Source organism: Cimex lectularius, unplaced genomic scaffold (genome assembly GCF_000648675.2).
Source record: "Cimex lectularius strain Harlan isolate CLEC.00 unplaced genomic scaffold, Clec_2.1 scaffold270, whole genome shotgun sequence".
Classification (NCBI taxonomy): Eukaryota; Metazoa; Arthropoda; class Insecta; order Hemiptera; family Cimicidae; genus Cimex; species Cimex lectularius.
The window spans coordinates 267,145-281,501 of record NW_019392790.1 but is presented as its reverse complement, the minus strand read 5'-3'; the positions used below and the strand labels follow the sequence as shown (position 1 = coordinate 281,501).

At 32.7% G+C, this 14,357-nt stretch overlaps 2 protein-coding genes across 3 annotated transcripts; one reads left to right on the top strand and one right to left on the bottom strand.

Moving 5' to 3' along the window:
* Window positions 1–425: 425 nt before the first annotated feature.
* Window positions 426–8,598, bottom strand: LOC106664059 (protein unc-119). Of its 2 annotated transcripts, none has more exons than XM_014389433.2 (6): window positions 6,601–6,767; window positions 2,382–2,456; window positions 2,215–2,319; window positions 1,229–1,331; window positions 987–1,159; window positions 426–912 (listed from the first exon to the last, which is right to left on the bottom strand). In XM_014389433.2, the coding sequence occupies exons 1-6, from the start codon at window positions 6,653–6,655 to the stop codon at window positions 791–793; spliced, it is 633 nt and encodes a 210-aa protein (XP_014244919.1). In that variant the 5' UTR covers window positions 6,656–6,767; the 3' UTR covers window positions 426–790. The 2 variants fall into 2 exon arrangements, with proteins under 2 accessions (XP_014244919.1, XP_014244920.1); XM_014389434.2 differs by lacking the exon at window positions 6,601–6,767 and adding an exon at window positions 8,479–8,598 and having other exon boundaries at window positions 428–912.
* A 2,013-nt stretch (window positions 8,599–10,611) lies between these two features.
* On the top strand, window positions 10,612–13,530 carry LOC112127261. Its single transcript, XM_024227881.1, has 11 exons — window positions 10,612–10,645; window positions 10,703–10,823; window positions 10,901–11,027; window positions 11,087–11,373; window positions 11,448–11,544; window positions 11,599–11,731; window positions 11,792–11,854; window positions 11,905–12,262; window positions 13,042–13,103; window positions 13,169–13,250; window positions 13,307–13,530. The coding sequence occupies exons 1-11, from the start codon at window positions 10,634–10,636 to the stop codon at window positions 13,528–13,530; spliced, it is 1,566 nt and encodes a 521-aa protein (XP_024083649.1). The 5' UTR covers window positions 10,612–10,633.
* The last annotated feature ends 827 nt before the right edge of the window (window positions 13,531–14,357 follow it).

Below are 14,357 nucleotides of genomic sequence, written 5' to 3'. Positions count from 1 at the left end.
GGAATTAATAAATAGCCTTATGGTTAATATAAATGAATTAATATATTATAAATTTTTAGAAATTGATAAAACATTTGTTCTTCAATCGTTATTTACAAATGTGTGGTGATTAGTGACTGTTAGTCGATGATTATTCGGAGATCGTGAGATGCGGTCTGGTGTGAGATGGGTTTTAGAAAAACATTTTCTTTATCGTGCCAACGTTTTGATCTTTATTGAGATCATCTTCAGGGCTCAAAGTGTTTGTTTTCTGCGTAATTGTGCCATTCTTGTGTGTCATGGCCCTCTCAACACAACACACAAGAATGGCACAATTACGCAGAAAACAAACACTTTGAGCCCTGAAGATGATCTCAATAAAGATCAAAACGTTGGCACAATAAAGAAAATGCTTTTCTAAAACCCATGTCACACCAGACCGCATCTCACGATCTCCGAATAATCATTATTTACAAAATATATTTATTGTATACAACATTATTTGATAAATTTAAGTGAGCGAATGAGATAGTCCGTGCATGAATTGGTATTTTGCAAGTGTTTTTGTCTGAGAGAAGAAAGTCTATTAAATATAACAAAATTCAGTGTGTATTCAAATGTGTTAGGTGTTAAAGTGTCTTCAGAACAGAATTTGTAAGTTTAACGCTAATGTGAAATAATTTATACGCGTGTTAACAAATGAGCTCTCCGTAAAAATATATATTTAACATGAAACCATTTTTTGTTTGTTTTTGTATTTATTACAAACTAACTCATTGAACAAAGTAAAACATAAGAATAATCGCTAGATTCAAGGATGCTCTGGGACTGCGGTGTAAGCGTAGTCAGCCTTATTGTGCATGATCAGCTGATTATTCACAAAGTAAAAGCTGTCTGAGCGAGTTTCATAAGGATTTTTAATCATCTCTTTAACTGAAAAAAGCAAAAACAAAAAAAAACATAAATTTAACACTCGAAGGAAAATGTAAGCAAATAAAATTATTTACTCAGGTGAGGTGGTAAATGGGGAAATTTATATATATGTTCACATGAGTTGCAGCTGTTGGGTATGCAGAAGCCAAATTCAAAATCAAAACTTTCCAGCAGCCTGTCTCTGAAGTAGTGGCGTTCAATCATTCGAAAATTTGTTATTGGCCGGCTACCAACTCTAAATTCTATACTGAAACATAATAAAATTGGGAAAATATCAAATCCCTATAGCTGCACATCTCCAAGACGATATATTTACGTGGCGCCGACGGTTTTTAACTCCAAAAAGTGTGGTGTGAATTGGTAACGAACGTATCTACTTCCACTTGTACCAACAGAAGGCAAGCCTTCAAGTACTCTTCCTATTAAATTTTTTATTTAAAAAAATAATATGCATAAGTATTAACATACAAATTTGTCTGCAATAATTAAATAAGCAAGAAAAGTATTAGTGCGCTTAAGTAAGAACCAAACAATGATGATTTTTAAATTGTGAGATTTCTCTATGTGGACTGTGGGTGATGAACTTGTAATTTGGTCTGCCTATCCTTCTTGGTTAAGTCTGTCAAATGAATTTCGGATTTTCGCCCTTTTCAGTGAGTTTATCTTGTCCTCACTTCTTATTTCTTCACCAATCAGGTCTGAAAGAGCCAAAGATCAAGACTACACTGGCCAATATGATGGTAAATGTCAGGGCTACAGGTCCATCTCAAGAAGGAATTTAACACTTTTTTTGTTGTTGGGAGAGTCTTCCATCTGTGAGGTGATGAACCTGTGATCTGGTCATTACTGGTCATTTTTGTCTGCCTATCCTCACTGATTAGGTCTGTCAAATGTGTTTCAGCTTTTTCCCATCTTCAATGTGTTTGCCTTGTCTTCACTTCTTATTTACCGTTTAAAAGAGCAAAACATCCAGACAAGACGGGCTATAATCTAAAACAAGCAGGCTACATCCATCATCCAGCAGATCTCAAGATGAAATCCGACAATTTGACCAAAGTCTGCCAATCCTCACTGTTTCACTCTGTCAGATTTTAACCAAATTACAAATTATTGAAATATTCAAATTAAAACATGAGATATTAAAACTTTGCAGACTTTGCAACGGTTTAGCAATGAGGTACAAAGAACAGGATGATACATGACAAATTAGAGAAATTATTTACTTAGTAAATAAAACTGGCATTTTAACGTGCCTAAAGCTAAAGTTAAAATGAATTAAGAAATTAAATCTTTACAACAAACCTGGCTTAGAGATTTCAAATAACACAACTCCACTGTCCATGTCACGGATTTTGAATCTCAAAAATTCTATGTCATAAATATTTGCTTCTGGTGCACATAAATAACCTGAAAAGTACTTATTTAAAAATAAGTTTGTGTAGGATTAATGAAAACTATAACTATAGTACCTAGTGTTATAGAAGGGAGCATCAAAACATCTTCGGGTGTAATGTATGGGCGTTTAAGTAGTTCTTCCTCAGTGACTAGAAAGAAAATAATTGTTAAAACAATATTATTCATACATAAAAAATATCTTAAATAGTTATGTTTTCTACTGAAATAGTACTTTTTAACGATTAAACTGCCTGATGGTATTTTAGTTAATGACCATTTGAACTAAAATATGGTTTTGAGCTAAAACAACTTATTATACATAGGAAAATATTTTTGTTAAATATATAACTAAAGCAAGACAATACTAATAATAATAAAAGTTATGATTTATCTCTTTTTATTTCTTTTTTTGACATTGATATGGTTTTGAGCTGGATACCATTGCCATTTTTGTATCATCCAGGCCATAATGCAAAGGCAAAAGAAATAAATAAATCACTAATCTCGACGATTTTGTTTTTTTCCAATTCAACATTTTAACGCCAACCCTGGATTTAAAAAAAAGAATTGTAATAATCTAATGGAGGGTCAATGGGGTTTGTCAATTTTCCACCACCAGCCTTCTCACATTAAACATTCTCAATATTAAAATAAATTGTCAAGTACTATAGTAAAGTATCCTTGTTTGTTGGTAAATGGTTCTTGTTTCCTACAGAAATCAGAACAGAAGACCCAAAACCTCGAGTACAATTTTTATTTAGGCTGGCATTTGTCCTGTATGTGTTTTCTTTTCAAAATAAAAAATATCTCAATCAAACCTACTTGCTCTAAGCATGGAGCAAAGGACAAATTTCAAATCAAGTAGGACACATTGAGCAACCATTCTTTACACTGTGAGTCTTTAATCAGGCTTGTACAATTCAGATCTTCCGAAGTCCACACATTGACCAAGCTCTTGATATGTAGTAGCTTCTCTGCCAAAACACCAACACTGTCATTACCTTTTTAATTATTTTTATATTTCAGTTTTAGCACTGTGCAAGATAGCAGTAGTCAGATTTGGAGGTTGGGGTGTCTTTAAAGACCCAAAAAGTAAGAATGCGGATAATTTTGGTGTTTTGTAGAAACAATTTTGGTTATAATCAGTCCTTTCATTCACAATATGGAATATATTTTCAGTTTTGATGAAATTGTGTCAATGGTCTTTTTGTGATTTGTCAGAACCATATTTCCCGATTATATAACAGTTATTTTTGTAAGATTCTCTGTGTTGGTTGTAGGGGAGGAACCTGAAATTTGTTTTTTTACCAATCATTTTTGGTCATCTTAGGTGTTAGGGCTGTGAGATTTCTCCATGTTGTCTGTGAGATGATGAACCGGTAATTTGGTCGGTTAGATCATTTCGATCATACTGTCCTTGCAGTGAATGGAAAAGTTCAGACCCAACATTGAATATAACCAAATGATGAAACGCAAAGTCACAACTTTGTCGTAAGAACAAAACAAAGTACAGCGATGTTAGAGACATAATGAGTCTAATAAATGACCAGTGGGTTTTCAAATAAGATAAGATATAAACGACATCATACTTATATACACAATTTGACCTTTTTTTACAAATGTGTCAATGAAAATCAACCAGATATACAGCTGTAAGCTGGATCAACTATGACCACATACCTATTATATGTCAAATTTGGTGTGATTTGGCATATTGTGCCCTATGACAGATTTTGTATCCAACTTAGGTACAAACTTATGTAATATAAGTAACAAAAACTAATGGAAACGAGAGGAAAACACCTCCTATGGTACTCATTCATTGTTGCACAGATAGATTTAGAACACAAGAAGGTGCAGGCGTAGGAGTATTCGGTCCTGGAACCAAATACTCAGAGCCCATGAGAAAATACACCAGTATCTTCCAAGCTGAGGTCTACGCAATCGAGAGATGTACTCAATTTAATTTGAATAAAGGGTACAAAAACAAGAATGTAGCTATCATGTCAGATACCCAAGCAGCCATCAAAGCACTAAGTTCAAAAAATCATTATTTCAAAGATGGTGTTGAACTAAAACACCCAAATAAAGCACATTAGGTATGCAGAACGAAGTTAAACTCTGCTGGATTCCAGGACATATGGGAGTACAAGGCAATGAGAAAGCGAACACCCTTGCAAGAAAAGGGGCTGCTATACCGCTGATAGGACCCGAACCCTTCTGTAGGAAAGGAACCCACACGATCAACGAATACCTCAGACAGAAGGATAAAAAGAAAATAAGGGAACACTGGAACTCACACATTGGACAGAAACAATCCAAGAACCTCCTAACAAATTTTGTCAGGAAAGAAGTGATAGAATGTATCAAGGGAAGCAGGAAAAAACTGTGAATCCAAGCAGGATTCTTAACAGGATGCTGCAAACTATACGGACATTTAAAGAAGATTGGCATAACCCAACACGGGACATGCAGATTCTGCCAAGAAGCAGAGGAGACACCAACACGCCTAATAACAAACTTTGGTGCTACACTATTCTGCAGGATTAAGTGCTTTGGGATGTACAATTTTCCTGTAGAACAAATTCAGTCACTGAAACCGAGCTTACTAATCAAATTCTTTGATGAAATACGACCCACCGATGTGCTGTAGGCACAGAACAGGGGATACAACAGCTTTTAAAGGGCGTAGTATATTATACACCCCAACTAATACATCTACATCTCTGCATCATTTGATGTATTCTGTATTTTCTTTCCAAATCCCATGAGGGTTTTTCCAGTAAGTAAAATTACATTCTTTTCTGAGATACTCTTGATACCATGGATCCTGATACCACAGAAGGATTCAGGACAAGAATAGGTTCCAATGGTAGAAATTTTTAATACTAAGTATTTTCTTCTGGTTTATTTGAATTCAACCAATGAAAACGAAGATCAACCTACCTCCATCATTATTAAAAAGGCCGTGGATATGAAACTTCATCATTAACTTTACGTTTTAATAAAACCATCTGACAAAGATGTTAACAAAGTTTCTGATGGTAGAAATTTTGTAATTATGAGTATATTCTTCTGGTTTATTTGAAGTCATCCAATGAAAACGAAGATCAACCTACCTACAATCATTACTAAAAAGGATGTTAACAAAGTTCCCGATGGTAGAAATTTTTTAATTATGAGTATATTCTTCTGGTTTATTTGAAGTCATCCAATGAAAACGAAGATTAACCAACCTACAACCATTACTAACTAAAAAGGCCATGGATATGAAATTTCATCACTAACATTACGTTTTAATAAAGCCATCTGGCAAAGATGTTAACAAAGTTTCCGATGGTAGAAATTTTTAATACTATTTTCTTCTGGTTTATTTGAATTCAACCAATGAAAACGAAGATCAACCTACCTCCAGCCATTACTAAAAAGCCCGTGGGTATGAAATTTCATCATTAACTTTACATTTTAATAAAGGCATCTGACAAAGATGTTAAGTTTCTGATGGTAGAAATTTTTAATACAGAGTATTTTCTTCTGGTTTATTTGAATTCAACCAATGAAAATGAAGATCAACCATTAATAAAAAGGCCGTGGGTATGAAATTTCATCATTAACTTTACATTTTCATAAAGGCATCTGACAAAGATGTTAACAGTTTCCGATAGTAGAAATTTTTGATACTGAGTATTTTCTTCTGGTTTATTTGAAGTCATCCAATGAAAACGAAGATCATCCAAACTATAACCATTACTAAAATGGCCGTGGATATGAAATTTCATCATTAACTTTACATTTTAATAAAGGCATCTGACAAAGTTTCCAATGATAGAAATTTTTGATACTGAGTATTTTCTTCTGGTTTATTTGAAGTCATCCAATGAAAACGAAGATCATCCAACATATAACCATTACTAAAATTGCCATAGATATGAAATTTCATCACTAACATTACATTTTAATAAAGCCATCTGACAAAGATGGTAAAACGTTTTTATGATAGAGCTAAGATAAGTGGATCATACTAAAATGTCTGTGCAACAGAGGGGATTTGAGAGTGAACAAACAAATTATTCTTACTATCTGTTTTAAACAAAATTACTTTCTCTGTGCTTGGTTGGATTAAATACATCCAAATCAAGCCTTGAGATCAAAACTACAGGACTGTTTTTATAATGGTTTCTAAAAAGAACGAAAATTAAACTTAAAGTGCGGCAAAAATTAAAACAGGAAACTAAACAGAGGAACAAAAACAGTGCTAACATCAACTGAATTACTGTTTATTTTGTCTTTTACCTAATTTATTTTCTTGTGGCAAGTTTTCGCTTTCTGAATCCATAATATCGTTCATAATAACGTTTTCCCTTGTCAAAAAATAAATCAATAGTACATCGTGTCAAATACAGGGTATTTTATTCTTGGGATATCAATTATCAACTTATTCTGTTACACGAGTAGGTAAGATGACAGTTGACTGTTTGTTGTCATAGACAGTTTTGCTCTACTTTTCGCAAGGTTTAATTTCCCTCTGTTGGCCTTTACCGACATCTAATTTATACGGTTAAATATTTTTTATTATCTTGTAGACAATATTTAAGTATTAAAAAGCTAAAAATTAAACAAATCCACGGATGCCTCTTCATTTATTTCTCTAGCATGATCAACTCCCCCCCCCCAAAAAAAAAAGATTCACATTAATCTAGTATACAACATGAAAATATTTACATACATAAACATAATATGAAAAATATCACAGCTAAGAGTTTTACATATAACACAAGAAATTAAGAGAAAGTTGTATTGATTTGGATGAATCAGAAGTTATTGATTGATATAAGGAAGATCAAAGAGAGTACCTGGTAAGGAATAATGTCTCAGGAGGAGATAAAACTTCAATAAACTGTGCAAAATTTATATTGAACAAATCAGTATCGAAAAGTAAGAGATTACTTTAAAAGATAGTTCTTACTTACTGTGAGTAAAAACTACCTTCTAAAACATACCACACGTTTCTATTAAGTAAGAGATTGACTAGCTTATATGTTGGTTTACGGCAAGGAAGGTCATAGATATGAGTCTGGTGTTGAGGAGGTACAGAGAGCCAATAATAACCGACAGAATCTATTTTCTCTTTCTAATAAATTAATGTGGGACCGATAATAAGGAGACCAAGCATATTCAACTATTGGCCTATCAATTGCAATATTTTTAAAGTCTCTTACGAAACACTGAGACTTTATTAGTTGTAAAGTGTATGTGTTCTGAAATGTTGAGACAAGTCAAGTAGTACTATTAAATATTTTATATTTAATGTCTGCAAACATAAAGGTTGGCTTGAGAGAATGGGCTATGTCTTTTATGAAAATTAAGAAGAGAGGGCTGAGGAGAGAACTTTGAGGTATGTCCAATGAGGTACAAAATTTATACCGAACAAATCAGCATGGAAAAGTAAGAGATCAGCCAGTTTGTATGTTGTTTTGTAGCGAGGAATGTCAAAATTATCCGCCTGGTGCTGAGGAGAGTCAATAATAACTGAAAAGTAAAAACGGAGTGGTAAGGAGGAAACCTTAAGGTACACCCAATGAAACTAAGAAAAGACGACATATAAACAAATTAAATATTGAGACATGAAAACCATAAACATCAAGGCTAAGAGAAAAAGATCAATTTTTCCCTCATAAAGTTGAAGTTTGAAACTGCATTAGAATATAACTTAAAATTCATTTTTGATTAAAATATACCGAAAAATAGAATATTTATAATTTGTTATATTCATAATGAGAGAGACAATTTCTGTGGTCACTTTGAAAAGCAGGCCAAGTCCAAATGTAGAAAATTTCTGGGAAATTCACTATTTTTCGTGGTCCGCTTGACCAATTTTTGGGAAAATCGCTTTCAAATGTTTACATTTTCGGCCAATAAAGAGTATCTGAGAGAATTTTTCACGAATTTTCCGATATTCCCTCTACGTCTTGTGGAGTGATTTTTTTTGTTCCCACGTGGTCGACACGATGTCCACAATTTCTGACTTGGCCCACTTTTCTCACTCCAGACAGAAATAATCCTGGAAATCCCTCCCCCCCTTAAGATATTCTTTAAATAACTATCGTAACATTATTTATAATGTAAAAAGAAAGAGTAAAAGTATAGAAAATTAAGTTTTAAAAAAATCACCGTTCCCTCCCATAATTTCCATAACTGTTATTGCAGACTTTTGAAGCGATTAACACTGTACAAAAAATTTCATCGCTCTAACACGTAAATTATTCTTTAAAACTCACTAAAAATCGAAACCAAGGCAACAGGTTGAATATTAAATTTTTTAAGGTTTATATTTTTAAAAAGTGTCGTTTTGCCGCCAAGTTTAAATAATTTGAATTCTTGTTTTTTTAAATTATGAAGACTCTAAAGTAGAGAGAGACCAATAGTTGGATAATACAATATAAATATTAATCTCTTTATTCATATTTCTTTATTATAAATAGTAGAATCCGTTTTTTTAAATAAAAAACTAAATATTTGCAATTTATTGTATATATATATAAAAAAATCAGATCTTAAACAGTTCAATTTGTATTTGTAACCTTTCTCTCAACCTATCAGGTCTTTTGCGGATTATCTTGCTGCTCTTAGGTATTTTCCGCTTTTTGTTTAAATTTAACAACATATTTCATTGTTTAATTATGACCGTGTTAATCTGGAGATAAAATTTCAATAAAACAAAAAATAAATTTTAAAAAAATGAGACGTTTTATGGTCATCTGTTGTCCAACAGGCGAGATTGTAAATTAATAATCAAATTGATAATAAACAAAGAAAAATCGTTTGATAAGATTTATTATCATTACTAGAATTTTTAAAAACAAGTTTCATATTAATATTCCATCTCAATAAAAATCAAGAAAAAGATAAGAATAGTTTATCCGTAGTGACATAACCTGTATATCTTTGTGAATGTCCCTGCCTGTTTATTTATTATTATTATTATTATTGATTTTTGTTATATAGTGACAGTTATAATCTGAACATTTTTGTGAATGTCCCTGCCTGTTTATTTATTATTATTATTATTATTGATTTTTGTTATATAGTGACAGTTATAATCTGAACATTTTTGTGAATGTCCCTGCCTGTGTTTTGTTTTCCTTTTCAAGTGACAATTGTAATGCTTACATCTTTTTGAATGTCCCTGCCTGTTTTCTTTTCTTTTTCTATTATAGTGGCAAATATAACGTGTACATCTTTGTGAAAGTGCATGCATGTTTTTTTCTTTTTCTTTTAGGTTTTAATCGTAGGTAGCAAAATAAACTAGCTCCATTGGATTGATATAAGCTCCATTATGCAGATGTACAAATCATTCATAATAATATTCACAAGATGGTGTTTTGGCGGCCTGGGGTCCATCCTGCTACGAGGACACTTCCACACATTATTTCACTCAAATATGATACTTGATATTATTCCATCATAGTTTACACATACTAATTTAATTGAGGTTCAATGGGGTAGTTAATATTCCTAATAATAATAACTATCAGCCCTTTCACACTACACATCTTTGCTAATAAATACAATCAATCAGGGAACCACACTGGTCAGTGTTTAGGGTCTGTGACTCGTACCACACTAATGGTTTTGGGTTTGAATCCCATAGCTTTTTAATTGATAATGGTATGAAAAATATATTGTAAAGTGGTTTGACCACTCGTCAGTGGTTAGTTGGACAGGAATTACTTAACTTTACTTTTTTTCATTATACACCAAAAAAAAAATCTCAACTATTACATACAGCTGTTTCTCCAAAAACTGTAACTAGGGAGAGAAATACTCATTACTGAGCTCAAGCACAATTCTCAACGATGAAATTTCTACTCTTTATATGGAGGCAACATTACCGTTCAATTATGCGAATCCTTCTGAGTGTCAACCTAGCATGGCTTATTTTTAATCAGTTTAGGATGATGTTGTACAATCCAGATCCTCCAAGGGCCACACATCAACCAAGCTCTTGATATGCTTACTTACTTATTTACTTTTATTTTGTTATGAGAAACATTCAGCATGGAATAATGAAAGTTATATTTAAAGAATATATTTAGAGTATTTCATTGTATGTATGTTCTAATGATAATCTATCTATAAATATTTTTATAAATCTGAAATTTGGTCTATCTTCACTGGGTTGAGTTGACAGACCTGGTTGGCTGTGAAAAAGGAATTTTGCACTTTCAGACCTTATTGATTGAAGAGTGACAAACCCACTGAAGATGGCAAAATGTCAAAACAAGTCTGACAGACCAACTCAGTAAGGATATTCAGACAAAAAATTATGAAATTTCAGGTTCATCACCCCACAGACTCATGTAGTCATATTTTACAAAATGTGTGTTTTTTTTAGAGAAAGAAAAAATACAACATGGCCTCTGACTGTTTGGAAAGCATGGAAGCTCTCAACGAGCTCGTTGTTGTCAATACAATGATAGACAATCGGATGTCTTCCATAAAAATGAAAATTATAAGTACAAAAAATGAAAAGCTATTGTCAAATTTAGAAAGCATGCAGTATTGATTTTTTTAAATCTGTATTTTTGAATAGTGAAAAGGCAAGAAATTATTAAAATAGGTGAGGAGATCAGAAAAGTCCAAGTGGATGTGAACAAACTTGATTATGAACTGATAAATATCAAATCTCAAGAAATAAAGGCCATCAAAAATATTCAAGGGTTGTTTAAAAAAATAAAAAATAATGTCAAAAGTATACTATTTGTTTGCTTTCTTTTAGGCTTCAGCAGTCGAAATCTATGTTTGAACATTTACAGTGGAATTTTCGAAACCAGCTGAGCATGTTTCAAGACAACTATAAAACAATTGCAAATAACAGGAATAAAATAATGGAGAAGTATAGTAAAGTGTGCGATTCTTACTTGGCGAAATATAAAAGCCTGCGTTCCAGCAATGAACGTACCAGTAGAGAAATGTCGATAAAACTAGACGCTATTAAACTGAAGCAAGAACGACACAGGTTACAACAGTACAAGAGAAAAGTCGATACACTCAAAAAAATGTCTGGTAAATTTATTTATTTACAATTATTTGTAATATTTTCTTTTACTTTTTTTAATTTTTATTTATTTATTTTAAAGAACTTATATTTAGAAACAAAATAGTTGACTTAGCTAAACTCATGGTTTTGAGAGAGAAGACCACTAGAAATGTTATTTTACAAATGGAAATTAATAAGTAATTCTGTATTCATGTTAAATATTTAAAATAACTACATTAATGATTATTTAGAAAACTGGAGGAAGAAATGTTAATCCTGTCAAAGAAAAAACAAGAATATTTGCGTGAGCAAAAGGAGCAGGCAACAAATAAGCATACTGCTACAATGAAAAAAGCTCCATTATTAACACATGTTGGAAATATTGTAAAGCATAATTTAATATATATTTTAAGTCATTCAATAAACAATATAATCCATATTTAGATGCATTCTTTGGCAAGTCCTATTGCGTACACCTCTATAAAAGAACGTCTGGGGATTTTCTTGGTAAGTTGTATTGTTATTATGTTTGTACAAATAATCACACATAATTGCAGTCTTTCTCAAGACCTTCAAATGCATCACATTCAAAACCTGAAGTAAAAGAATACAAAAAATCTTTAGTCGGAGGACTATCGAAAGAAGAAGAGGTTTGTGAGCCTGTAGAGACTAAATTTGATGAGGCCCAAACATCGCAACCAGCACAAATGACAGAAGAGCATCAAGAAAAACCAATTTCTCAAGAGTTGGAACCAGCTTCTAAGGAACAAGCACCAGTTCAGAAAGTGAAACCTGTCAAGTCAGCTAAGAAAATAATTCAGCAGAAGAGAAATCCAGCTTCAGTTCTAGTTAAGAGCAGATCTAAGCAACAAAGAAAAGTTACCTTTAAAGCCAAGCCATCAAAAATAGCTAAAGGTATTTTTTGATTAAGGAAAAACCTTATTAACATTTACATTGTAAGCAGCACAGTTGCTTTATATCCCTATTGCATTTGTCCAGTGCTTGAATTTTTCTTTCTCAAGCCATTTTTCCAGTTCCAGCTTAAGCATTCAGGTGTACGCATGAGTGAGAGGGCTGCCCCTGTTTTTTTGGCTAGTTGGTAAGCTTGTTTATTTCCTTCTATACCTTCATGTCCCAAAACTTATCTTTAAAGTAATCTTGTTGTGCTTTCCTGAGCCATTAGGCAATTTAGGCACTCCCAGACTTTTTTGGAGCTAATAGCATTTAATGCCTTTATGCTTGACAATCTGGGAGTATATAAATCTGTGAACCTTTCATATTTTTCTTTATTTACTTCTGCTTACAGAGTTGTGATATGGATCTCAGATTGGAAAATTGCTGGGATCAGTTCAAGGGGCCTTGCTAGGGTATAGTACTGCCCTTTTATCCCTACACTCTGTTTCATCAACACTCCATCTGTTTGCTATAGCCCCTTGCAGAAACTTGAAGCTACCTTTCTTCCATTGATTTCTATTATCTATGACCACTTGAAATGATCTGTCAAAGTTGAATTTTTCTCTCATTTTGTTAGGCCCGTTATAGCTATTTTGTATATTTTAATTCTCTCCAGAATTTTGTGGTGGAGAATCTCACAATTTAAATTAATTTGTTTTAACATAAACATAGTGATAATGGATAATAAATATATTTGAAGGCATTGATTTAAAATGCTATTTATGGTTTTCTACTTTCAGATGCTGATTTAGCTGAAACAAGGGTTCCAAAACAACAAGATATTCTAGAAAATCCACACCCTGTAATCAACTCAATTAAGACCCCCAAAAAAAATTCCAGCCATTTATAAACTGTTTCATATTTCAGTGTGTTCCAGAGAAAATGTTTGTCGAATTTTCGCCAAAAGCTTCAAGTACTCAAAAAGACAGTGTTTTAACACCAGAAATTTGTAATCAAATACATGCTCATTTATCCATATTATTATTATATATTTTATTTTTACAGTTTCCTCATTGTACAACTTCCCTTCGGGATCGTGCATTTCAGTCATATCACCGCCATCTTTTNGCGCGCGTGTTGAGAAACTCTCTGTTCTTATGCAAAATAAGATAATTGTTATTACATGTAATCAACTAACCTTGGTATTCTTTTTAGAAAAAGATTTTTCGGCAATATTTGGTGGTTCTTCACAGCAAACCACAGATTCATCATTTTTCAATCTGTTTTAAAATTGTTTGTTAAAAAGTTAAAATTGTACTAAGTGTACTAAAAATGTGTTTGTTGTGTACATAACTTTACCTAAAGGCTATTGGGTATTTTGTAATAATTTTGGATTGTTTATTAGTTAGTACTAAATGATTAAAAAAATATAAAAATAAATAACTCTATATAAACCATCTTCATGACTCCTAGGCAGCTTTCCACAACACTTTTAACTTTATCTAATCATCCCTTGATTAAAATTAAAAATATTGTGTGTGTGTGTGTGTGTACACAACCTGGGCTTAAATTTGACATGGGCTGAACATATAAAGTATCTGGTTGTTAAAGTTCGCCGAAGAATAAGATAGCTGAGACATCTGCTATAAAACATATCTCCTCTCGCTTTGAGGACTAAACGACTATTATATCTATCGCTAATTAGACCTACTCCATGGTTACTAATGGACATACTCCTGTGAACTCTGGGGAGTGGCTGCAATCACCTGAATAAAATACAGGTGACACAAAACGTCTCATCACAGGAGCCCCGTTGTATGTGCGCAACAGCACCCTGCACCAAAATCTAGAAATCCCGATGGTAGAGCAGATTGCCAGAAAAAGCCCATAGAGCACTTAACACAAGGATGACCGAACACGTCAATCCAATAATCACTTAAATCGCGACATCCCAATCTCCAAGACTTAAGCGAAAGCTGCCTCAAAATCCTTGACATAGAGTCACGTGTACATAGCGATATTTATTAATAAATGATTATCTTACATTTTCTGTAAATTATTATACAAGCAATCCTTTTTAAAAAGGATTGAACACCGCATTCGCTCCACCATTCGT

Bases quoted from the DNA above. Each gene is read 5' to 3' on its own strand.
- LOC106664059 (XM_014389433.2), bottom strand. From the start codon at position 6,655: ATGAACGATATTATGGATTCAGAAAGCGAAAACTTGCCACAAGAAAAT. The intron at 2,457-6,600 runs GTAAAAGACAAA...TTTTCTTTCTAG, and splicing joins GCCACAAGAAAATAAATTAG to TCACTGAGGAAGAACTACTT. The intron at 1,160-1,228 runs GTAAATATATCG...ATTATGTTTCAG, and splicing joins TTAAAAACCGTCGGCGCCAC to TATAGAATTTAGAGTTGGTA.